Source organism: Eschrichtius robustus, chromosome 3, assembly GCF_028021215.1.
Source record: "Eschrichtius robustus isolate mEscRob2 chromosome 3, mEscRob2.pri, whole genome shotgun sequence".
NCBI classification, from domain to species: Eukaryota; Metazoa; Chordata; class Mammalia; order Artiodactyla; family Eschrichtiidae; genus Eschrichtius; species Eschrichtius robustus.
Genome location: NC_090826.1, coordinates 113,134,858 through 113,159,230, shown reverse-complemented (window position 1 = coordinate 113,159,230; position 24,373 = coordinate 113,134,858). Strand labels below are relative to the sequence as shown.

The window sequence follows — 24,373 nt, the reverse complement described above, 5'->3', positions numbered from 1 at the left end:
TGGCGATTGTAAAACGAGACGCATGCGCGCTTCTCGCTTTCCGCGCCCACTTCCCGAATAGACCCCCGGATACGCTTGCGCCCTATTTGGGCTACGGCTGGTCAGCGAAAACAGTCCGTCCCCAGCACAACCAATAAGACGTGAGGAAAGGGCCTGCGTCCCGCCTCCTGACGATTCGGGGTCTCTCTTCTTGAGCTAGGCCCCGGCCCCGCCCCGCCGGCCCTGCGTGTCTCGCGGCTGCGCGTGGTGGAGTGCAGCCTAGCTCTGCTGAGCCCCCTTCTACCGCCCCGCCCACCCCGCTTTGCAGGCTGCTCTGGGATTTCCATTCGTCTCCGTTTGGGGCTGCTGTTTCGTTTCGCCGACGGTAGGCGTAATGGATTTTGCACTTTTTGGATCTTAACTCTCCTTTCCCTGCGTCTGCACTTCACCTTTTTATCATCGTTGTTATTATTAATTGTAGGGATGGTTGTATTTTACTAATGAAGAAGAGGGGGAAAATCTTCAAATCCTCTTCTACCCACTTGCTTTTTTGAGGGGTGGAGTGGGAAGAAGGTCTATGTAATTTATCCATTCTTCAATCATCCGACAGATGTTCAATGAGCACGGGACGAGCACCGGGTGCTGTGCTACCTACTGGGGATACAGACTGATCCCCGCCCTACTGGGCTTTCTCACGGACAGATCAGCAGACAAAGGAGTTAGCAGGCCACTGGGTGCTATAACTGACATTAAGCCATTTGTACAATTAATTGCAAATGTAATAAGAGCTACAAAGGAGATGTAAGGGCTCCTCACACACAGGAGGGGTGTGTGTGAAAGGAGAGAATTTCTTGGAGAAAATGACATATGAGCTGAGTTCTGAAAGAAAGATGAATAGGCATTACCTAGGCTAAATGGAGGTGAAGAGTGATGCATAGTAAAGAAGAGCCTTTGAGAGGATTCTGAGGCAGAGAGGATGTAGAACAAGGGGGCCAGTCTGTGGCAGGCTGTAATTGGAGGCTGGTCTCCGTCGTGCCCCTTACAGTCTGATTTCTACACAGCAGCCAAAGTGATCTTTTAAAAATATAAATCTGATGTTGTCACTTCCCTGCCCCAAACTGTCCAGTGAATTTCCATTTTGGAACAAAATTCAGACTCCTCACTGTGGCCACCAAGGCCCTGCAGAATCTGACCCCCAACCTTTTACTCCAAACTCACTTCTTACCACTGTCCCACTCACTCCTTCTGTCCAGCTTCCTTACCCCCTTTTTTTTTTAAGATTTATTTTTTTTTGATGTGGACCATTTTTAAAGTCTTTATTGAATTTGTTACAATGTTGCTTCTGTTTTATGTTTTGGTTTTTTGGCCTAAAGACATGTGGGAATCTTAGCTCCCCCACCAGGGATCGAACCCTCACCCCCTTCATTGGAAGGCTAAGTCCTAACCACTGGACCACCAGGGAAGTCCCCCTTCCCCTTTATTTTGTTTCATAGTTCTCACGGCCACCTGAAATTACCTGTTTTTTGTCTTCCACCACCACTAGAATATAAGCTCCGTAGGCCAGGGACTTTATAATCTTATTCATTACTGTATCACCAGGGTCTAGAACAGTGCCTGGCACATAGTAGATGCCCAATTATGATTTGTCAAATATGTGTCTTGGGGAGCGCATAGCAGGGGTGCCCAGCTCATTCAGGGGTGTCAGGAAAATGGTACTGATGGTAGGGACATTAAGGCTGAGGAGTTAATGATGAAAAAGAATAGTTACTCATTTTTTTCAAGAGAGGAGAAGAAAATAACATAGAGCAGAGAGGCAAGATGGAATGTGGCCTATTAGATGAAATGTGATTGGAGCATATGGTCCAAGTGGAGAGGTGAGAAATGAGACTGGAACAAAGATGCCAGGTCCCGGTAGCCCTCTTAAAAGGCAGTGTGGAGCCGTTGAAGGATTTTAGGAGGGAGAGTGGTAGCTTCAGAATTTGTATTTTAGTTAGACCATCCAGTTCTTGGAGAATGGATTGGGGGAGAAAAGTAGAGTGTAGGAGGCCAAGCAAGAGATGTTTCAGTAGTTTAGAAGAGAATTGACAGGGAGAAGGGTACAGGGAAAGGACAGAGTCAAGGATGAGCCCCAGGTTCTGTGAGGAAGAGGTTCTATTCATGGGGAAAGAAAACACAGGAGGAAAAGTAGGTTTGGCTGGAGGAGATGATGCTCTCATGATGGTCCTGCTGAAGTGTCTGTGAGACACCCAGAGGAAAGGTCTGGAGGGCAGAGTCACATCACAGAGTCCATCCCAGGAGAAGGATTGGGATTGGAAGTGGAGATTGTGGAACCAGAAAACAATTAGGTTAGTCAAAGCCATGGGTTATCTCTGTGGAGAGAGCATGACGTATGACAAGAGAAGGCCTAGGATAAAACCCTAAGGAACAGACAGAAAGAGGACGCGAAGCCTGCAAAAGAGAAGGAACAGCCAAAGAGGTGGGAGGACATCCAAAGCAGCAGAGTGTGGAGTCATGAAAACAAAAGAGAGTGCTTCTAGGAGGGAGGGGCTATGTGTCAACTGAGGTAAAAAGTCCAGTCAAATAGGGCTGAGCAGGGACTTCCCTGGTGGCGCAGTGGTTAGGAATCCACCTGCCAATGCAGAGGACACGGGTTCGAGCCCTGGTCCGGGAAGATCACACATGTCGCAGAGTGCCACAACTACTGAGCCTGTGCGCCACAACTACTGAGCCCATGCGCTGCAACTACTGAAGCCCCCGTGCCTAGAGCCCGTGCTCCGCAATAAGAGAAGCCACCGCAATGAGAAGCCCACGCACCGCAACGAAGAGTAGCCCCGCTCGCCGCAACTAGAGGAAGCCCGCACGCAGCAACAAAGACCCAACGCAGACCAAAATAAATAAATAAATACATTTATATTAAAAAAAAAAAAGGGCTGAGCACTATTCATTGGACTTAGCAACAGAGGGATCATTAGTGACCTTGGCAAGAGCAGTTTTGGAGCCAGGAGGGTCCAGTATCAGCCCATGGAGTGTAGGAAGTGGAGAGAGGACTCATCAGGTGTAGCAACTCATTCCAGAGGTTTGGCTCTGAGTAATATTACATGCATTGTTGCATGAAATCCTCATAACAACCCACGAGGCAAGAGTTTTGGAGATGAGAAAACTGAAGCTCTGAGAAGTCAAGTAACTTCCCAATATCTCAGTTCTAGTGAGAAATGAAGCAGGGATTTCAATCCTGTATAATCACTCGGGTGTTCATGCTGAAACACCCTTCCTTATTGCCTCTTCTTGAGGGGAACAGGAGAGAAATGGTGGCGGCCGGAGGGAGCAAGGGTGGAGGTAGAGGCCTCGCACAGAAGACTCCTTGTACTGTACCTGGAGGGAAGAAACAAAGCCTGGATAACAATAACAGTAATAATTCCAGCCATCTATATGGAATTTTACAGTTCACAAGGAACACCTCAGATTTTTTTTTTTTTTTGACTGCGTTGGGTCTTTGTTGCTGTGCACAGGCTTTCTCTAGTTGTGGCGAGTGGGGGCTACTCTTCCTTGTGGTGCAGGGGCTTCTCATTGCGGTGGCTTCTCTTGTTACAGAGCACAGGCTCTAGGCGTGTGGGCTCAGTAGTTGTGGCTTGCGGGCTCTAGCGCGCAGGCTCAGTAGTTGTGGTGCCTGGGCTTAGTTGCTCCGTGGCATGTGGGATCTTCCCGGACCGAGGCTCGAACCCCCGCCCCCTGCATTGGCAGGTGGATTCTTAACCACTGCGCCACCAGGGAAGTCCCTTCTCAGGTACTGTTATCTTCAATGAGCCTCATTACAACCCTACATGGGAAGCTCAGAACAATAAGGAAGGTGAGAGCAGGCTCACAGTTGTTCAGTATTTGAATCATACTTCCTGTTGACTCCACCAAATCGCCTCAGTTAGGTCTCACTTTCACTGTAATAGTCTTGTTCAGAGTTAACCTCATTCTTCCTGAAGTTCACCACTCCTTTGCTTCAAACTACACCAAGGACAGTCTCTGAAACACTGACAAGCAGAACCTTAAAACAGCGAGAGGGTGCAGTTGGTAACTTAACCCATTCATTCATTCAGTAAACTTGAGCCCCGATTCTGTGCTTGTCTCTAAGTGAAGAGTTTTAAGGTTTCAGAGAAATAGTAACCATGAGATTTGCCCTGTGACCATTTGTAAACTTACAGAAGACTGAAAATATGCAACTGAAATATCTGGGAGGCTGTATGACATGATGGCTAAGAGCTGCTTGGGCTTCAGAGTAGGACAGACCTGAATTTAGGCTTGACTCTGCCACTCACTTGACCTAAGTCAGTTTTCTCGTCTGTAACATGGGGTTGTCAGGCTAATGCATGTAATAAGCACTTGTGAAAGATTGACTGTTGGTATCTTGAGAAAAATTATAGGAGAGCATGTGAGGTACAAATACTTTCATTTTGCACTGGGCTTTACAAGTATGCTATGGTTATTGTTTAAGAGTTGGTTAATCAGGGACTTCCCTGGTGGTCCAGTGGCTAAGGCTCCATGCTCCCAATGCAGAGGGCCCAGGTTCAATCCCTGGTCAGGGAACTAGATCCCATATCCCGCAACTAAGTTTCCGCGTGCTGCAATTAAGACCCAGTGCAGCCAAATAAATAAATAAATAAATATTTTAAAAAAAATAGTTGGTTAATCAAACTAACTTTATTGCCATAATCATTTGGCAACATATACATGTATCAAGTCATCAGTTCTACGCCTTAAACTTACACACTTACACAGTGTTACGTCAATTATATCTCAATAGAGCTGAAAAAAAAAAGTTGGTTAATCAGATGAATCCAAGGGTGAAGCCACACCCTAGCAATTAAGGGGCAGAAGGGTCTCACTGGAGAAACAAGTCATTTGGTGTCATTAATCAGGAGGAGTGGTGTATCTTCAGATCAGAAACCAGAGCTGAAAGGACAGGTTCCAGGTTGACTGGTAAGGTTTATCCATTCATTCATCTCTTAAGTATTTTTTGAGCACCTACTCTGCTATGCATGGCATAAGAGTGTCTCTCTTTGACTTGACCATGGAGGTGACAGTGGAACTGGGAGGAGGCACCCTCCTTGGGGAGTTGATCTGAGACCTAAAGAGCAAGGGGCCTGTGACATGGTACTTGCCAGGCTCCAGGGCTGGAGTTTGCTATCTGAGTCAAGCCTACAGCTCGTCACAGGGCTGGCTGAATTGGGATCAGAACTCTTGTGCTGGGTCAGCCAAACTATTTTTGTATTTCTGCTTTTCGCTTATATTTATTTCCCAGTTGTCCTCCCTTGGTGTTTAGCTAAGTCTTTTAAAAGTGCTGTGCAGAGGGCTTCCCTGGTGGTGCAGTGGTTAAGAATCTGCCTGCCAATGCAGGGGACATGGGTTCGAGCCCTGGCCCGGGAAGATCCCACATGCCGTGGAGCAAATAAACCCATGTGCCACAACTACTGAGCCTGAGCTCTAGAGCCCACAAACCATGACTACTGAGCCGACGTGCCACAACTACTGAAGCCCATGAGCCTAGAGCCTGTGCTCCGCAACAACAGAAGCCACCGCAATGAGAAGCCCGCGCACTGCAATGAAGAGTAGCCCCCGTTCGCCCGCATTAGAGAAAGCCCACGCACAGCAACAGAGACCCAATACAGCCAAAAATAAATAAATTAAAAAAAAAAAAAAAGTGCTGTGCAGGGACTTCCCTGGCGGTCCAGTGGTTAAGGCTCCGCACTTCCTCTGCAGGGACACAGGTTCGATCCCTGGTCGGGGAACTAAGATCCCACATGCCTTACGGCACAGCCAAAAAAAAATTAAAAATAAAAGTGCTGTGCAAAGGGGACCGAGGAACGCATTTGTGGCCACCTAGTATGTCCCTAGTGGCCACTGCAACCTGGGCGTTTGAGGTGACTCCCCTAAGGGCAGTGGTTCTCAGTCGCCCCCTAGAGGGCATTTTGGAAACGTGTCTTTAGTGGAGACCAGGATTAGGAGGCACTTTGAGAATTTAGTGGAAAGAGGACAGGAAAGGTAGACCACCTATAACATGGAGGACAGTCCTGAACAAAGAAGAATTGTCTCTCATTCTACTTGACTTTGGAATGTTCTGCTCAACAGTATATGCAAAGGGCTTCCCTGGGGGCTCAGTGGTTAAGAATCCGCCTGCCAATGCAGGGGACACAGGTTCGTGCCCTGGTCCGGGAAGATCCCACATGCCACGGAGCAACTAAGCCCGTGTGCCACAACTACTGAGCCTGCGCTCTAGAGCCTGTGAACCACAGCTACTGAGCCCACGTGTCACAACTACTGAAGCCCGCACGCCTAGAGCCCGTGCTCCGCAACAAGAGAAGCCACTTCAGTGAGAAGCCTGCGCACCACAATGAAGAGTAGCCCCCACTCGCCACAACTAGAGAGAGCCCATGCACAGCAACGAAAACCCAATGCAGGCAAATAAATAAATAAATTTATTAAAACAACAACAACAATATATGCAAATATAAAATCAAATATAAATCAGCAGGACTTCATTATATAATAATAAAGAAAAGTTTTACAAGTTGTTTTTTTGTTTTTTGGAACAGCCCAATAATTTAGGAGGAGATCATTATGGAGAAGGAAGCTTAAATAAAATACATTGTCTTGGGCTTCCCTGGTGGCGCAGTGGTTGAGAATCTGCCTGCTAATGCAGGGGACACGGGTTCGAGCCCTGGTCCAGGAAGATTCCACATGCCGCGGAGCAACTAAGCCCGTGCGCCACAACTACTGAGCCTGCGCGTCTGGAGCCTGTGCTCCGCAACAAGAGAGGCCGCGACAGTGAGAGGCCCGCGCACCGTGATGAAGAGTGGCCCCCGCTTGCCGCAACTAGAGAAAGCCCTCACACAGAAACGAAGACCCAACACAGCCATAAATAAATAAATAAATAAATTAAAAAAAAAAAAAAAAATACATTGTCTTGACATTATTGCATCTGTCTACTCAGTGTATTAGAGCACTTCCAGCTATGCAATATACTTAGTTTAAAAGAGTTTCAATGCAGTAGTGTACCTGCAAAAGCAATGAACCAACTGCAAATATGTAATAAAAGTAAAGTTTTTTTACTAGCTTCATTGAGGTGTAATTTACATACTATAAAAGTTTCTCCTTTAAGTGTACAGTTCAATGATTTTGAGTAAATTTACAGAGTTTTGCAACAGTTAATCTCCATTCCCACTCCAGCCCCAGACAAGCACTAATCTATTTTCTGTCTACAGATTTGCTTACTCTGGAATTTCATATAAATGGAATCACACAGTGTGTGGTCTTTTTGTCTGGCTTCTTTCACTTAACATGATGTTTTTGAGGTACATTCATATTGTAGCATGTATCAGTATTTTGTTCCTTTTTATTGCTGAATAGTATTCCATTTAATGAAATACCACAATTTGTGTATTTATTCACCAGCTGATGGACATTTAGTTTGTTTCCATAAATAACGCTGCTGTAAATATTCATGTGCAAGTCTTCGGGTGGACAAATGTTTTCATTTCTTTTAAGTAGATACCTAGAAATGGAGTTGCTGGGTCATATGGTAACTCTATGTTTAACATTTTGAGAAACTGCCAAACTGTTTTCCAAAGTGGCTGCACCACTTTACATTCCCACGGTAACAAATGAGCATTCTAATTTCTGCACATCCTTGCTAACACTTGTTATTGTCTGTCTTTTTGATCATAGCCATCCTAGTGCATATGAGGTGGTATCTCATAGTGGTTTTGATTTGCGTTTCCTTAATGACTAATGTTGTCAAGCATCTTTTCATGCGCTTGTTGCCCATTTTTATATTATCTTTGGAGAAAATCTATTCAAGTCCTTTGCCCATTTTTTAATTGGGTTATCTTCTTATTACTGAGTTATAAGAGTTCTTTATATATTTTGGATACTAGGCCTTTATCAGAGATATGATTTGAAAGTATTTTATCCCATTTTGTGGGATGTCTTTTCACTTTCTTGATTACATCCTTTGAAACACAAACACTTTTCATTTTGATGAAGTCCAATTTATCTTTTTTTTTCTGTCATTTGTGTTTTGGAATCGTAAATAAGAAACCACTGTCTAAAGAGATTCTGGACTTAAGCTATAAGAAGATGAGACTTCTGGGAACCTTGGGAGGAAGTAAGAGTATTTACGTGTGGGAGGGACATGACTTATTGGAAGCCAGGGGACGGACTATGGCAGATTGCCTCCTAGATGGCCCCCAAATGATCCCCACCTCCTGGTGTTTACACCTTTATTTAGCCCCTCTGCCCCACACACATCTGTATAGAAGACCTGTGTAACCAATAGGATATTGTGAAAATGATAATGTGTGACTCCTGAGGCTAGGACCTTGTGGCTTCTGCCTTACTCTCTCTTAGATGACTCACTGGAGAGGAATCCAGCTGTCATGTTGTGAGGACACTCAAGCAGCCCTATGAATTATTCCACATGGTAGGGAACGGAGGCCTTCTGCCAACAGCCAGCCCCAGTTCACCACCTATGTTATTGGCTTAACTTGGAAGCAGAGCCTCAGCCCAGTCAAGCCTACTACAGATGATAGCAGCCCTGACCAACATCTTGGCTACAGTCTTTTGAGAAGCCTCAAGTCTGAACCATCCAGATGAGCCACTCCTGAATTCCTTACCCACAGAAACTATGTGAGATAACAAATGTCTGTTGTTGCCTAAAACAAAAGAAAAAGAAACCACTGGCTAATCCAAGGTCACAAAGATTTACTCCTAGCCTTCCTTCTTCCAGAAATTTAAGAGTTTTAGCTCTTACATTTAAGTCTATGATCCATTTTGCTTTGATTTTTGATTATGGAGTGAGGTAAGGGTCTAAGTTTATCTTTTTTTTAAATAAATTTATTTATATATATATTTTTTAAATTTTTGGCTGCTTTGGGTCTTCGTTGCTGCGCACAGGCTTTCTCTAGTTGCGGTGAGCGGGGTTTTCTCTTGTTGCGGAGCACGGGCTCTAGGCGCGCGGGCTTCAGTAGTTGTGGCACGCGGGCTCAGTAGTTGTGGCTCGTGGGCTCTGGAGTGCAGGCTCAGTAGTTGTGGCACACGGGCTTAGTTGCCCTGCAGCATGTGGGATCTTCCCGGACCAGGGCTCGAACCCGTATCCCCTGCATTGGCAGGCGAATTCTTAACCACTGCGCCACCAGGGAAGTCCCTAAGTTTGTCTTTTTGCATGATAGCTAGTCATCTCAGCACCGTTTGTTGAAAAGACTGTCCTTTTCCTTACTGAATTGCTAAGGCCTAGAATCAAATAGTAAATTTGTGAAGACATGTGGAATGCACTGAATCTTATTCATAAAGATTGACTCTTAAGGGGCTTCCCTGGTGGCGCAGTGGTTAAGAGTCCGCCTGCCAATGCAGGGGACATGGGTTCGAGCCCTGGTCCAGGAAGATCCCACATGCCGCGGAGCAACTAAGCCCGTGAGCCACAAATACTGAGCCTGCGCTCTAGAGCCTGCGAGCCACAACTACTAAAGCCCGCACGCCTAGAGCCCGGGCTCCACAACAAGAGAAGCCACCGCAGCGAGAGGCCTGCGCACCTCAACAAATAGTAGCCCCTGCACGCCTCAACTAGAGAAAGCCCGTGGGCAGCGATGAAGACCCAACACAGCCAAATAAATAAATAAATAAATAATTAATTAATTAAAAAAAAAAAAGATTGACTTTTAAGCATTTTGATTTATCATATATTTTATGCTTTTGCAGCACAATAATAATTAAGTATTGTAAAAATGACATATGATGAAACTTACATATTGAAATTATTAATTCATGGGCTGTTTTTGCTTCTGTTAAATCCTAATTTATTCCATTTAGGTTAGTACATATCTGACTATTTTATAATGTCTTGTAGGTAATCATGCCTAAGCATTTACTTATTGAAAACATATTTTGCTATAAAAAATAGTCCCATTATCTTTCCTTTATATGCCAATTAAGGCAACTATATTGATTCTCTTAAATTGTGTGTGTAGGTAAGTCATAGTATCTATACGTTCATTTCAGGATAGTAGAGAGTATGTGAGGAAATACTTTTTATGAAAAGGGGTGCTCAGGCTGTTGTGCTGAGATCTCCCAGGACAGGGAGAGTGAAGCTTGGGAAGAGAGGCACACCTGCCTCTCCCCAGCTGAAAATCAGTCCATCTTGCCCAACCTGGGAGTCCTGGATTCTGTTTCATTATTGACAAGTTATCCCCTGACAAATGCCTTTGAAGAACACAGATCCAGAAATGTTGCCATGTAGCCAGCACTTCAGAAGCCAACTTGGGCTTCATTTTGAGCAGGTAAAACACGTGTAGAAAACACGGGACGATTTTAAAACAGTACAAAACAAACGCTGCAGACCAGCACAGCAGCTTTTGAAAATAACCAGCAGCTAATGTAGCATTTGGCACACCGGAGGCACTCATCAAATGTGTGATGTGTGTCATAGGACCCTGGATACAAATCTTATCGGACGCAAGTCCGTGTGCCCAACGCGTAGTGAGGCCAAACAATACCAAAACGTCGGAGTTTGGAGAGAGAAAGGTTTATTGCAGGGCCGTGCAAGGAGACGGGTGGCTCATGCCTTAAAAACCCCAACTCCCCGAAAGAAAGCTTTCAGCAAAGCTCGTTTATAGGAAAGGTGAGGGAGGGCTGTGGTTAGTTGTTGCAGACTTCTTTGGTGTCAGATGCTTTGTTCTTGAGGTCAGGTCACGACGTTCCTGTAAACCTCCACCAAAACAAATGTTATTCTCTGTTCTGACGAGAAAGGGCAAGGTCCCAAAGGCTCAACCTTTACCCTCTGGGGTCCAGGCCCTGGCTAAAGGAGGGGGTCCTTGTGAGGGCTAGTTATCCTGCCCGGGAGCATTCATCCAGCCCCTGGTCTGGGTCCTCCCGCCAGTGCCCAGGCCCGGCTGAAGAGGCAGATCTCATCTGGCGGCACCCTCAGGGCCAGGTCCCCAGACCCTGCCCAGCCGTCATCACTGAGGGAGCCAGGTGCCCAAGGACCCAGCTGGCCCTCTGGCTTTTCATTTACACTGGAGAGAATGATTTGTATAGGATCGATAGGAATACATGTTGTAGCAAATACCAGTCAGGTGAATTCCCAGCTCACAACGATTGCCCTTCTTTGAGAATAGCCCCAACCACAGAGGTGGACCTCAAGTAATGATGTGCAGTGTCCTTGCAGCTTAACCCTGACCTCTGGCCACCTCCTAGCGGGAGACAACTGATCTAAGCTGTACCAATTTCAGAAATGTGAAGGGAGAGACTGAAGCTGGTTGAAGCTGTTACCTTTTTTAAAAATTTATTTTAATTAATTAATTAATTAAACATTTTGGCTGCATTGGGTCTTCGTTGCTGCGCGCAGGCTTTCTCTAACTGCGGAGAGCGGGGCTCTTCGTTGCGGTGCACAGGCTTCTCATTGCAGTGGTTTCTCTTGTTGTGGAGCACGGGCTCTAGGCGTGCGGGCTTCAGTAGTTGCAGCACGCGGGCTCAGTAGTTGTGGCTCGCGGGCTCTAGAGCGTAGGCTCAGTAGTTGTGGCGCACAGGCTTAGTTGCTCCGCGGCATGTGGGATCTTCCCAGAGCAGGGCTCAAACCCGTGTCCCCTGCATTGGCAGGCGGATTCTTAACCACGATGCTACGAGGGAAGTCCCTGAAGCTGTTACCTTAATGACAGTGTCCATATACTGCAGTTGCTGAGGGCTCCATGGCCTGGGACCCATGGAGACCACCACTGCCATTAGGCTGCACAGGCGGGGATGGGGGAGAGATTTGCTGCTGCTTCGAGGCCTGGACCCGGCCAGTGGGTGGCCGTGGTGAGGGCTTGTAGCTCTGCGGGACACAGCCCTCAGCCTGTCCCCGGGGCACCCCAGCTCACCCACTGGCCCCGCGGCTGGAGAGCCTGGAGGGTCCCGGCGAGAAGGCCGAGATCTGCCTCGGCCTAACCCACTCTCTGCTGAGAGGACCACTGCCAGGCTGACTGTTGGCGGAGCGGGACCTCTACCCGCGGCGCTCAGGGTCTCGCACTAACAGCCGCGAGCTAAGGGCTGTGTGCCCGCCCCGCCTCATTACAAATCCAGGTTCCACCACCGAGTAGTCAAGCGACTTTGGGCAAGTTCATGACCTTTCAGAGTCTTAGGTTCCTCATCTCTAAAATGGAGAAAATAATAGTATCTGCCACGTGAGAATAAAACGAGACTATGAACATAGAGTAGCACAGAGTAAGTACTCAATAAATATTAGCCCTTATTATAACCAACTTTATTTAGAAAATAAAATATAAAAGCCTCAAGGGCAGACCACATTGTGAGAGAAGAAACAAGACACTCACAAACTCTGTGCCTGCAGAGGGAAACAGGGAGGGGAGTGGGGCTGTAAGGCCAACAGAGCACATAGCACAGGGAGATCAGCTCCAGTGCTTTGTGACCACCTAGAGGGGTGGGATAGGGAGGGTGGGAGGGAGGGAGATGCAAGAGGGAAGAGATATGGGGACATATGTATATGTATAACTGATTCACTTTGTTATACAGCAGAAACTAACACACCATTGTAAAGCAATTATACTCCAATAAAGATGTTAAAAAATAAATAAATAAAGCCAACAGAGGAGATAGGGGCAAATGTAGTATGTACTTAATATCAATAAATATTTGTGGAGTGAGTGAACTAGAGGGAAATAAGATCACCTGCCCTCCTCCCAAGAACAAGCCCTGTGCAACATTTCCTGGAAAAACAGGAAGTCTAGATGGGGCAGGTTTGACATAGTGATGATGGTTCAGTTCAATGCAACAAGCTGGCACCTACCCACCCTGTGCCAGGCCTTCTACTTAGAATGAGTAAGCCATTCCTTTGGGGAACTCCAAGCTCCTTCCATAAACACAGCCCTAAATTGTTGCAGTGTTTGGTGCCAAGCAGTGTGCTAGACACACATTATCATACTTACACACCTCACAGCAATTCTGTGAGATAGGAGTTATCTCTCCCCTTTTATAGATGAGAAACAGAGGCTTAGAGTGATTAAGTAATTTATTGAAGGTCAAACAGCCAGTAAGTGGTAGAGCCAGGATTCAAACCAAGCTCGTCTCACTGGGACTGTATTCAGCATAGTCTATATTCAGTATAGTCTCAGTGAGACTATAGCTCCTATAGGGCTACAGGAACCTAGAAGAAGAAATGTTCAATTTTGCCTGGAGTGTGTCTGGAAAGACTTCACTGAGAGAATTTAAAAAAACAAAAAGGCACAACAAACAACTGGTTCCCAAGTGTCTACTGTGTACCAGGCACTGTGCTTATCTCCCTGATTTCAGTAGTGACCTGGTGAGGTGGTGGTATTCCGTCCATTTTACAGGTGAGGAAGTAGGCTCAGAGAGCTGTAGTCAGTCAGGTCATAATTGTGTGTGTCACTCCCACTGAATCAATATGATGTGGCCCATGAGGCAACACCATGGACAACCCCCTTGTCACATCCACTGAGGATGCAGCTTTGTACCACACTTTCCAGTTTCTGAACTACTTTACACAACCTCCCTGTCCTGTGATTTCCTTCTCATCTGCATCTGATGATGAAACAAATGAGGACTGGAGAAGCACTGTCCCTCTGCCCAGGGCCCATCGTCCCTGCACTTCTCTGGTTAATATTCCCTAAACCTCACCTCTTCTCCTCCATGAAACCTTCCAGGATAACCCCAGCATGAAGGGTCTCTCTGTGCACACCTGTTACCAATTTTGTCTTTATCTGTAACCATCCGTGTAAGAGTCTGACTCTTATAAGCCTTCTGAACCTCAATAGGGCAAAGACTTCTTAATCATCTCTCAGTATTTTGGCCTCAGTATTTTGCACAGTGAACCTCTTTTATTAGTATCACCTTTATTAGCATGACTTTAAAATTTTTTCTCAAGAAAGCAGTGTTCCTGCTGTGGTTCCCATCCTTTGGGATTCGGGAACCTCTACCCAATCCTTCATTCAGATCTTTCATCTAGATTCTTCCTAAAGTTGTCATCCATACATGCCTTCCAGAATTTCATAGGGTGTATGATCACCAACAGCCCGGAGGAAGACAGTCAGTCGCCCTTTACAAGTATGGTTGCGATTGCCTCACTTCTTGTGTCATGTGACTCTCCCATAGTTATCACATGACACATCCACTCCATTTTGCCGTAATTAACCCGCAGGGCTCATCTGGTGCGTATAGCTACCTCAGGCTACTGCACCCCTGTTTTTATTTAGCTGATACTCTATCCCTTTGAGGTTTGGGAACCCTGCAGTCTTCTCATCTGGTGATGGAGCTTTCAAGTCCTTCCAGAGAGGTGAGTGGGCCAGAGCTCCCAAATGGTCTTGTCGCTCTTTCTGGAATCCTGGCCATCCAGGCTGTGGAATTCAGTGAACGACACACTCTCCTCGAAACCAGGCCATCATGGCCCTTTGATGGAGGGACAGATGGAGGGAAGGTGAGGTTGAGGGAGAAATGGTTAGGAAGAGGAGTGGAGGAGGGTCCTGGTCGGGGTGGGCAGAGAGCTATTACTAGCAGAGGGCTTGGAGGGTGTCTGGACCCAGGTGTCTGTGGGCTTTGTTCCATTCTATTAAAGGTGGGAGACTAGGCTGGGTGCCCACAGGCAGTCGAGCCCTGCCTGGGAGAGTAGATGAGAGGTGGAGAGGGGCTTGCCTTCTAGCCTCTCCTCATTCTGTTCTCAGGAGTGTCCCAAGCCCCGGGACAGAGTAGGCATCTTGGCTCCCAGCCTCATGGGATTGCTTCTACTTCAGGCCGTGTCGTGGGCATCAGGTGAGTCAAGGAGGAGGGAGGGAGCCCCGAGGCCCCCTTCTGCCTTATGGTCCTTTGGTAGTCTCTGGCATACTGGTGGTGGACTTCATTAGATGCTCACTAAACCCTTTTGAGTGACTGAGATCAACTGTGGGGTACATCAAGAGAATCTTTGAAATCGGTATTCAGTCTTTCCTTCCAACTAGTGTGTCCCTTCTCCCCATCTTCATCCTTCAGCCCTTGCCTCTCTTGTGCTCTCTCCCTCCCAGGTGCCCGCCCCTGCAGCCCTAAAAGCTTTGGCTACAGCTCAGTGGTCTGTGTCTGCAATGCTACATACTGTGACTCTCTTGACCCCCTGACCCTGCCTGACCCTGGTACCTTCAGCCGCTTTGAGAGCACACGCAGTGGGCGCCGAATGGAGCTGAGTCTGGGGACCATCCAGGCCAACCGCACAGGCACAGGTAACCACTACACCCCTCACCCAAGCTGGGGTCCTCCTGGAGCTAAATCATGCCAGCGATCACCATGGAGTTTCTCCCCTGTGCACTGACACCCTTTATTCCCTATGGATGTCCTCAGGGCTGCTGTTGACCCTGCAGCCAGATCAGAAGTTCCAGAAAGTGAAGGGTTTTGGAGGGGCCATGACAGATGCTGCTGCTCTCAACATCCTTGCCCTGTCACCTCCTGCACGGGATTTACTACTCAAATCGTACTTCTCTAAAGAAGGTAAGGAGGAAGGGGACAAGATGACATAGTGCAATTGACACTTTGACCTGTCCTTTGACCCTGACATCCACCCATCCCTGACATTTGGGTCTCTGTTAATGCCCAGTGAAAAAAAAGATTGTCCTACCCATCTTCTGCTGAGTGCCTGGGGCCTCTCAGGCTCAGAAGGTCTGCGCTTCACCCAGAGCCCAAGTTCCCCTTGGCCCTGACTCAGACATAATTTAGGACCGGCAAGTGGTAGACAATGCCCCACATTCTCCTACTGACTCAGACACACATATCTTGGTCTTCTTTTTCTGCAGGAATCGAATACAACATCATGCGGGTCCCCATGGCCAGCTGTGACTTCTCCATCCGCACCTACACCTATGCTGACACCCCTGATGACTTCCAGTTGCTCAACTTCAGCCTCCCAGAGGAAGATGTCAAGCTCAAGGTGGGCACTCTGGCTGCCTCAGGCCCCAGTGGCATTGATGCCTGGTGGTTGAGAGGCCTCAGGCTAGAGCAGTCTGCAGAGAGACATAGAACGTGCCCCCTGCTCTCTGTGTCCTGTCCTGGGGTGGGAGGGCAGAGGCTGATAGCTAGGCCTGATACACTGGTTGGGCCAGTCTGTTTATGTTCCAACTCTGGATGTCTCTCTCCTCACCACCTTTGTTTCTAGATACCCCTGATCCACCAAGCCCTGGAGTTGGCCCAGCGCCCTGTCTCACTCTTTGCCAGTCCCTGGACATCACCCACTTGGCTCAAGACCAATGGGGCAGTGAATGGGAAGGGGACACTCAAGGGTCATCCAGGGGATCTCTACCACCAGACCTGGGCCAGATACTTTGTCAAGTAAGGGAACAGCAGGGCCATGGGGTCCGGACCAGCCTCCCCTCTCGGACACCCTGGTCTACGTCCCAGCCCTTGATCTGGTTCTGCCTCCAGATCTCCTCAGCTCACCTTTCTACCTTCTGGGTCTTTCAGAATCAGGCCCTTCAGTTTTCCCCACCCAGTCAGGCCTCCTATTCCCCAGGGTCTTGGTTCCCTGTCTTGGCCATGATCACACACCTTCTCCCTCGCCAGGTTCCTAGATGCCTATGCTGAGCACAAGTTACAGTTCTGGGCAGTGACAGCTGAGAACGAGCCTTCTGCAGGGCTATTTAGTGGGTACCCCTTCCAGTGCCTGGGCTTCACCCCTGAACACCAGCGAGACTTCATCGCCCGTGACCTGGGTCCCACCCTCGCCAACAGTACACACCGCAATGTCCGACTGCTCATGCTAGATGACCAACGCTTGCTGCTGCCCCACTGGGCCCAGGTGGTAAGGACCGGGAGCTCCATGGGTGCCCTAGTGACCCCCAAGTCCAGCATCCGAATGGCTGGCTCCCGAACAGAGTGCCTTCCCTGCCCCAACTCTTGATTCCTAGAGCACCCTGGCTGGGACCAGGTGCCCAGGTGGCACCCCTGGGGTGCTGGTGGTGGTGGTGATCCCCCTCTGGATCTCCAGGGCCCCATGAATCTCCACGGTTGTCAGTTTAACCCCCTCTAAGTTGTGTTCATCCCACTGCCCACTTCTCAGGTCCTAGTGCCTCTTCCAGAACCCTTTGTGCAGGACCCAGGCTAGGTGTCTCTCTTTCCCCAGTAGTCCTTTCCTTTCCCTGTACAGGTGCTGGCAGACCCAGAGGCAGCTAAGTATGTTCATGGCATCGCTGTACATTGGTACCTGGACTTTCTGGCTCCAGCAAAAGCCACCCTGGGGGAGACACATCGCCTGTTCCCCGACACCATGCTCTTTGCCTCAGAGGCCTGTGTGGGCTCCAAGTTCTGGGAGCAGAGCGTGCGGCTGGGCTCCTGGGATCGAGGGGTGCAGTACAGCCACAGCATCATCACGGTGAATCACCTCAGCCTCCCTTTTCGCAAAGCAGACCACCTCAGACCCCTTGCTAGTCTCACCAAAGGCTCCTCTCCAGCTTTTCCCCAGCTGGCTTACTCTTTGGAGCAAATTTTGGGATATCATGATCCCCTCTGTTGCCTTCCCTTCACAGATCTGCACACCCCATCACCCTCGTTCCAAATGCTTGAGCAGTTACATCGGCCTCAGATTCCTCAGCTTCTCTGGCGATGCCTCTGTCCTCACAATCCCTCCCTCCTTAGATATTACTCCCCTCACAAGGTTGAGGCACCATAGCCTGTCTCCCTCATGTGACACTTAACTGGGGGCCTTTGTCTCTGCCCTGTTCCTACCCTAGAACCTCCTCTACCATGTGGTCGGCTGGACTGACTGGAACCTCGCCCTAAGCCCTGAGGGGGGACCCAATTGGGTGCGCAACTTTGTCGACAGCCCCATCATCGTGGACATCGCCAAGGACACATTTTACAAACAGCCCATGTTTTACCACCTTGGCCACTTCAGGTGAGTGGAGGGCGGGCACTCCCACTCCACACCAGTCCTAGCATCTTCTGCACTGGGATTGTATCCCCGGCCCCCGCCCCCATCCCCCACCCCCAGTGAAGAAGCAGGAAGGTGCTGAGGGTGGGAACTTTGGGAGCAGCACGCATGTCCCTCTTGCACCATCTAGGCAGGTAGTGACTAGTGAGCACACAGACCATCCCTGAATGCCCGATGCTGGGGCTGGGAGGCGGGAGGGCAGGGCACGCCCAGCCGCACGGCTCGAGGCCTGGAGAGTTAGGGCAGAGCTTTGGAAGGGTTCTAGGGGGAGGGGGTAGGTGGTAGGGAAGATGACTTCTTAAGTGAGAGACTGATGGGAGCTGCCCTCAGGGCCAGGGGGGCTGGGCTGGGGTCCCTGACGATGCCTGTTCCCACTTCAGCAAGTTCATTCCTGAGGGCTCCCAGAGAGTGGGGCTGGTTGCCAGTGAGAAGAATGACTTGGACACAGTGGCACTGATACATCCTGATGGCTCTGCAGTTGTGGTCGTGCTAAACCGGTGAGAGCAGTGGGGCCTGGGAACTGGGCTGAAGACAAGACGGTGGGCTTGGCGGGATCACACTCTCAGCTTCTCCTCCCCACCTCCCCCAGCTCCTCTAAGGATGTGCCTCTTACCATCAAGGATCCTGCGGTGGGCTTCGTGGAAACTATCTCACCTGGCTACTCCATTCACACCTACCTGTGGCGTCGCCAGTGATGGAACAGATACCCAAGCAGGTGCCTAGGCTCAGCATGGACATCAAAGGGATAGAGTCAGCTCACATGCTGTCTGTGGCTACAGAGGGTACAGCAGGACTGGGGGGGAGCTTAAGTGACGTAAGCCCAGAGGCAGTGGTTTGGGTGACTCACTCTCCCCTCTAGTTGGTGCCAGGGGCTGGAGGCCCCTAGGGAAAGGACCGGGAGGCCCCAGTGGTCCTCCACCCCCGTGCTTGTGTGAGCGTGTGCTGTGTGCTGGTTGCCTGTGGAAACTGGGCCCAGGCCCAGGGTGAGCTCACTGTCTGTACAAACACAGGGGTGGGGGGTGGACGGCAAGAGAGGTTAAGGAAAGGAAGAGACTAGGAAAGCTGAACCCAAAACTGGGAAGTGCTTGTCTTTCTCGGAGATGCAGAACCAGGCCCATGCAGATGTCAGCACCAGGGCACAGGCAGCGAAAGAAGCCAAGCACCAGTGGGTAGACTCAAGCACCCAGATGGCCCCCTTGGTCCAGCGAGGAAAAATGGCAGCCTCTTAAAGGAGAGAATGTCTGATCCCAGTCAGTGTGAGCAGTTTTATTCTGGGGGTGGGACCCCATTTCCAGCCATACCAACAATGGGGAAACATAGGAGCCTCTGGAATGCATGACAGTAGAAAAATCAGTCCTGGGAGCATGAGGATAAATCATTCCTCTTCAACCTCCTCAGCCATGCCCAGGGCCCGTGTGCGTGGGACCCGGGCAGGTGGTGCCCGCTGGATGGAGACAATGCCACTGAGCAAGGCATAGCCCGCCATGGCTGCCAGCCCCGCCAACACAGATAGGATCTGGTTCCGGCGCCGATATGGCTCCTCCTCAGTCTCTGGGTTTGCTGGTGTCTGGCGTGGAGGTGGCACCTCAGCTGAGGGGCAAGGAAGGAAGGTGGGTCAGGGGGCTGGTTTCTGGATCCCTGCCCACTCTCCAGAGCTAGCGCCCACCCTCGACCCATCTGCCCCTTACCTCCCTCCCAGGGGAAGTAGAGGCTGAGGATATGGGTGCAGTAGGCACAGAGGTTGTGCAGCCCCCGCAGGTGGGCCTGCAGTTTCCCACTGGGCAGCTTCGCCTGCTGCAGCAGGGCCAAGTAGCTGAAGACAAAGGCATCCAGGGAGGCGGGGCTGCAGCAGAGAGAAAGGGTGGAATGGAGAAGGGGGAGAGATGGAGTCGGAGGAAGAGTCGGCCCTGGGAAGGTAGGCTCTGGGCAGCAGGGGACCACCAGGGGAGGAGAGGACACACAGTTCTGGTCCTGGTGTGGGGAAGGCGCCCCAGGTGGCGCCAGCCTGGCCTTGAATGGGACTCTATCCCAGGGCTGCATAAAGGGCACATTGAGTGCCCCACAGCCCAGCAGGCCCCTCCTGGGCCTGGCGGCCCTCCCACCCTCCTGTACCACTGAGGCGGCTCCGGGCCCACACACAGCCCCACTGTCACCAGACCCAGTGTCTGTCCCGAGGACCTCTTGTCCAGAGCCTGAGCCCACCCTAGCCTCTGTGGCTGTCTGAACCTGTACCTTCTTCCAAGCCACCTATGATTCCCCTGGAGTCAGACTCACGCATCTCCAAAGAAGAATTTCTGAGAGCCCAGGCGCTGAGAGAGAAGGGTCAGGCATTCCCGAGCCTCCTGGTACAGCTACAGGGGGACACCAGGTCAGCTTGCGGCTGCGTGAGCAGTGCCGCCTCCCCGGCCAGGCACTCCCACTCCTGGCCATCGTCCTGGGGGCTCCTCTCATACAACAGCCCCCTGTCCCAGAGGTACCTCCTTCTCCAGCTCTTCCTCCTCCTCAGGCCTGTGCTCCCCACACAGCAGCTGCAGCCGCTCCATGTACTGCCGCTGCATGCGGCCAGGCAGGAAGAAGTTGAGGGGAAAGGGCATAGCCTCTGCATACCACTTCCGGGTTACTTCCACATAGTTCTTGGCGTCTACCCAGAAAGTATGTATCTGGATTGGGTGTGTAGGAAGGAAGAGGCAGGTCTGAGCCAGTGCACCTGCCTGACCCAGGGTGGGCTTCTGGTCCCCACGCTGCTCCAAGCCTGTGTGTGGGTGTGGGGGGGTGTCTGTGTGTATGCCCGACCCCCTCCCCCACTGCCCATCCATGCTGGGGGGTCTGGCACACTCACCAGCACCGGGAGCAGCTTCTCCTCCAGCAGAGACATAAAGGCCAAGGTGTCTGCCCCTTGCCGGGCTGACAGATCATAATCTGCATTGTACTTCTGTGGAGGAAACATCCACTGTGAGGTGGATGCTGGGGGACTCCAGGGACACTTCCTCAAGGAGGGAGGCATCCTGTCTGGCACCACCCACACTGACCTCTGAGTGTAGCAGAGGTAGAGTGTGGGGCTTTGCTCGCTGAGACCCCCTTGCCTGGGCCCAGTCAGTAGCCTGTTGCCGTTGGCGGGAAGCCTGGACCTTGGAGCCTGCTGGCCGTCAACGTCCCGCGCCCATTGGGGGTTGGAAGGAAGGCCCAGCCACAAACCAGGAGCAGCTCCCAGAGTTTCCACAGAAGGCTGGCAGGATGCCTGCTGACGGCAACTTTCTAACAGTAACTTCTCCGATCCAGACACCACAAAACTAGCAGAGCGGAGCTCAGATGCAGGTTGGGCCTCAGTCAGTGCCTCAGGAACTAGGGGATGCCATCCTCATGCTCCCAAGACCCAGTGAACCCACGTCTAGGGCCCCAGTGCCCAGCTCTTGGGTGTCTCTTCTATGTCATTCCATGGCCCGGGCACCACCACCACACACACATTCCAACCATACCCCCAGGTCTCAGCCTGCCACACCTTGCTAGGCTCCAGTATCTGCTCCTCAGCACCCTCCTCCACATCCTGAGTAAACGTTGTCCCCAAATAACCTCTTGAGTGTGATCCTTAAATCTCTCTGAGCCTCATTCTCCCCCATGGAATAGGGATAATAATCTTTCTCTCAGTGTGGCTGTGTTAGGAGAAAACTCTTTGGAAACTGGGAAAGCTGTGTTCATACATAAGGCAACAATAGCCCAGTCCCGCCAGGAACTTTGGCTTTTACCTGGACCCCCTCTCTCCATGCCTCTCAAGCCTCCATTAATTCCCCGGTTCCTCCACCTTTGGGAAAGTAGAAATGAATAAGAGGGTCCCACTTCTGACAATATGTTCACTTTTGGAACTAGACCATGAAACTAGAAGAGCCCTTGGAAAGCATCCCGGCTAAGCCCCGTAGTTTTACCAATAAGGAGCTTACGGCTCTGAGAGGTTAAGCAATTTGCTCAAGGTCACACAGCCAATGACAGTGAAAAGCACAGCCTAGGCCTCCCCAATCCTCTCGTAATGCTCTTTCAACTTCCCCACCCTGGCTCTTAGCCTCGTCCATCCTGAGCTCCATATTATAAAGCCCGACCTGGTCCCTGAAAACAGGGCAATGGCCCTTAGCAATCCCTCTCTGGTCCCATCTTTTTTTTTCTGGTCTCATCTTTGAGGACCTCATCTGAGCCAACTGTTCTCTCCTACTCTCCTTTCCCTTCCATGTGTCATCAGCCTGTTCATCTCTCCCTCCTCACCCAGCAGGCAGAAGTCATTGTGCATCCAGATGCCTTGACAGTGGCCTAGCTGAATCTCTAGCCTACTACTCAACTACATCACAGCAACACGTCTGTGTCTCCTCAACCAGACTACATGTTCCTTGAAGCTCGGTCCCCTGCGTCTGGTTTGGCATATATTTGGTACTCAATAAATGTGTGTTGCACTGAATTGACTGAACTTCTCTCACTGGCAGCCCCCCTACCCAAGCCACCTACCTCTTTCCGAAGGTGGGTGATGATCTTGTGTGGTACTGAGATGACCTCTCCATGACTGGTCTGAAGGGCAGGCAGAGTTCCTGACGTTGAGAAAGAAGTATGTCCACCAGACCCTTAGCTGCCTATCCATACATAACTGCACCACATCCCTGTCTGTCTCCTGCTCTTCCCCTTGTACACTCCCTTCCTCACCCCCCAGGGACACTGGGTACCTGAAGGGCTCCGCCAGGGGTTGGTGATCTTGTGCACCTTGATTGGGGCACCAGTAAATCTGGCATAAGTCTGCAGGGAAGGAAGCAGAAGGCAGAGAGGCCAGGGACATGGTCCCCACAGGGGAATTAAGAAAAGAAATAACATTTATTGAATACCTTTTGTGCTATGCCCTATGCTTAGGAATTGCCTCACAAAAAAAGAGGTAGACATTACTGTTCCTATTTTACAATGGGCAACACAAGGCTCACAGAGATTATGGACATGTCCATGATTACAAGTCAGCCAGGAAAATCCTCCCCTCTATCTTCTCTCCTGCCATCTACCTGGTGAACACCTAGCCTCACTTGGAAGCACTAACCATCCCTTCCTGGGCAGTCTCTATGGCCTGTTCCTACTTATACCTTAGCACCTGAACATTTTATTACACTTATTTGCTGACATGTCTATCTTTCTGTAAACAGCTTCAGGGGAGGGACCAAATGCTATTCATCTTTGCATGCCAATGTTTGGTATTTGGAAGAGGCCTAATACATGCTTATTAAATGAAAGAGTGAGTGAATGTGTGAAGTGAACTAGTCTGCCTGGCTCCAAAGCTTTTTCTACAGAGCCTGGCTATGGGCCTTTTGGTTAAATAAATAATAACCTCAGTAAATGCTGTTGATTGAGGAGGAGGAAAGGGAGGCTGAGGAGAAAGCAGCAATGCCGAGCCGGAGAACCCTGAGATCGTCCAGCCTTAGTAAACCTCCGGATGAAGAAACAGCGCCCAGAAAGAAGGGATCGTCCCAAGGTCACAGAGCCAGTAAATGGATGTTCAAGAACTAAAACTCATCTTCTGAACCCCTGATCAGGCCTCTTTCCATCGCTAAACAAAACCTAGGCTGCTACGACACAGGACACTGAGTCTATACCGGCCAGGCACGCTCTTTGATGGCCACAGTTTCCCCCACTGCACCCGTGCTGAGGCGCCCTGGCAAAATTCGGATGACCTGCTAGTCCGGGCCCCCTCCCCAGTCCTCCAGGGCGCAGCAGAGGGCGCCGGCGCCGCTCCTCACCAGCACGGCCAGGCTGTCCAGGTCCACTGAGGGCAGCCCCCAGCCCCCTGACCAGCAGAACAGCTCCATGGGCGCCGCCATCTTGCCCGCCCTCTGTCCCGGAAGCACCTCCCCCTGCGCTTCCGCCCTCCACTGTGCGGATCCGCCCCCAGCCCCTCAGGCGGATCGCAGTGGGGAGCCGGGGGAGGCCCTCAGGAGGGCGCGGCTTATCCCGGCCCAAGAGGCTGCCTGACGGCGTGGGGCGGGGCCGAGGGCTTCGGGGGAGGGCGGACGCCGCCTGATCCAGAGGTGGCTCGCGAAGGGGGGGGAAGGGCTCTCAGCGCGGCGCGCCTTGGAGAGTCAGGGTGCCTCGGCCGAGGGGAGCCCTGAACCCCCGAAGGCGCGGCGGGCCCAGGAGAAGGGGGTTTTGTGCTCCTGGACGGGCTCTGGGGGCCCTCGCAAATCTGCACGAGGTCTGGGCTGCTCCTGGGGCCCCTCAGGGCTCGGCCCCGAGCGGGGGCTGCGGGGGTTGGGGGGGGTCCCCCGAGCTGCATGTTTTCCACAGCGCGTTATGTTTGGAACCGGCCCCGCGCCTCCTGTCGCTATGGAAACAAAACAGGGGCGGTGGCGGCGGCCGGAGCGAGGCAGGGCTGGGGCCTGAGTGGGGGGAGGGGAGGTGGGGCTCGCGGGCTGTTGCCTTGGTAACGGGAATAGAGGCGCCCCTCTG

General features: G+C 50.7%; 2 protein-coding genes across 5 annotated transcripts; one reads left to right on the top strand and one right to left on the bottom strand.

Moving 5' to 3' along the window:
* The first annotated feature begins 345 nt into the window (after nt 1-345).
* GBA1 (glucosylceramidase beta 1) lies at nt 346-22,355 on the top strand. Of its 4 annotated transcripts, none has more exons than XM_068540944.1 (12): nt 346-364; nt 14,247-14,305; nt 14,691-14,778; nt 15,027-15,218; nt 15,337-15,483; nt 15,786-15,919; nt 16,145-16,317; nt 16,549-16,786; nt 17,132-17,356; nt 17,715-17,878; nt 18,295-18,411; nt 18,504-22,355. In XM_068540944.1, exons 2-12 carry the CDS (start codon nt 14,279-14,281, stop codon nt 18,607-18,609), a joined length of 1,611 nt encoding a protein of 536 aa, XP_068397045.1. In that variant the 5' UTR covers nt 346-364; nt 14,247-14,278; the 3' UTR covers nt 18,610-22,355. The 4 variants fall into 4 exon arrangements, with proteins under 4 accessions (XP_068397045.1, XP_068397047.1, XP_068397046.1 ...); XM_068540946.1 differs by lacking the exon at nt 346-364 and having other exon boundaries at nt 14,139-14,305; nt 18,504-18,629; nt 22,173-22,355; XM_068540945.1 differs by lacking the exon at nt 346-364 and having other exon boundaries at nt 14,139-14,305; nt 18,504-18,629; nt 22,170-22,355.
* On the bottom strand, nt 19,290-24,215 carry MTX1 (metaxin 1). Its single transcript, XM_068540947.1, is given in 9 exon segments — nt 19,290-19,504; nt 19,603-19,757; nt 20,189-20,265; nt 20,392-20,574; nt 20,754-20,846; nt 22,403-22,482; nt 22,615-22,684; nt 23,668-23,973; nt 23,976-24,215. Coding segments are annotated over 9 exon segments (1,404 nt in total). The 5' UTR covers nt 24,201-24,215.
* Nucleotides 24,216-24,373: the final 158 nt, after the last annotated feature.

What these genes read in the sequence shown, in the direction of transcription:
- GBA1 (XM_068540944.1), top strand. Translation starts at nt 14,279, where the DNA reads ATGGAGCTTTCAAGTCCTTCCAGAGAG. An exon ending in AGGAAGATGTCAAGCTCAAG is followed by an intron (nt 15,920 to 16,144) that starts GTGGGCACTCTG and finishes CTTTGTTTCTAG; the next exon opens with ATACCCCTGATCCACCAAGC. An exon ending in TGCCCCACTGGGCCCAGGTG is followed by an intron (nt 16,787 to 17,131) that starts GTAAGGACCGGG and finishes TTCCCTGTACAG; the next exon opens with GTGCTGGCAGACCCAGAGGC.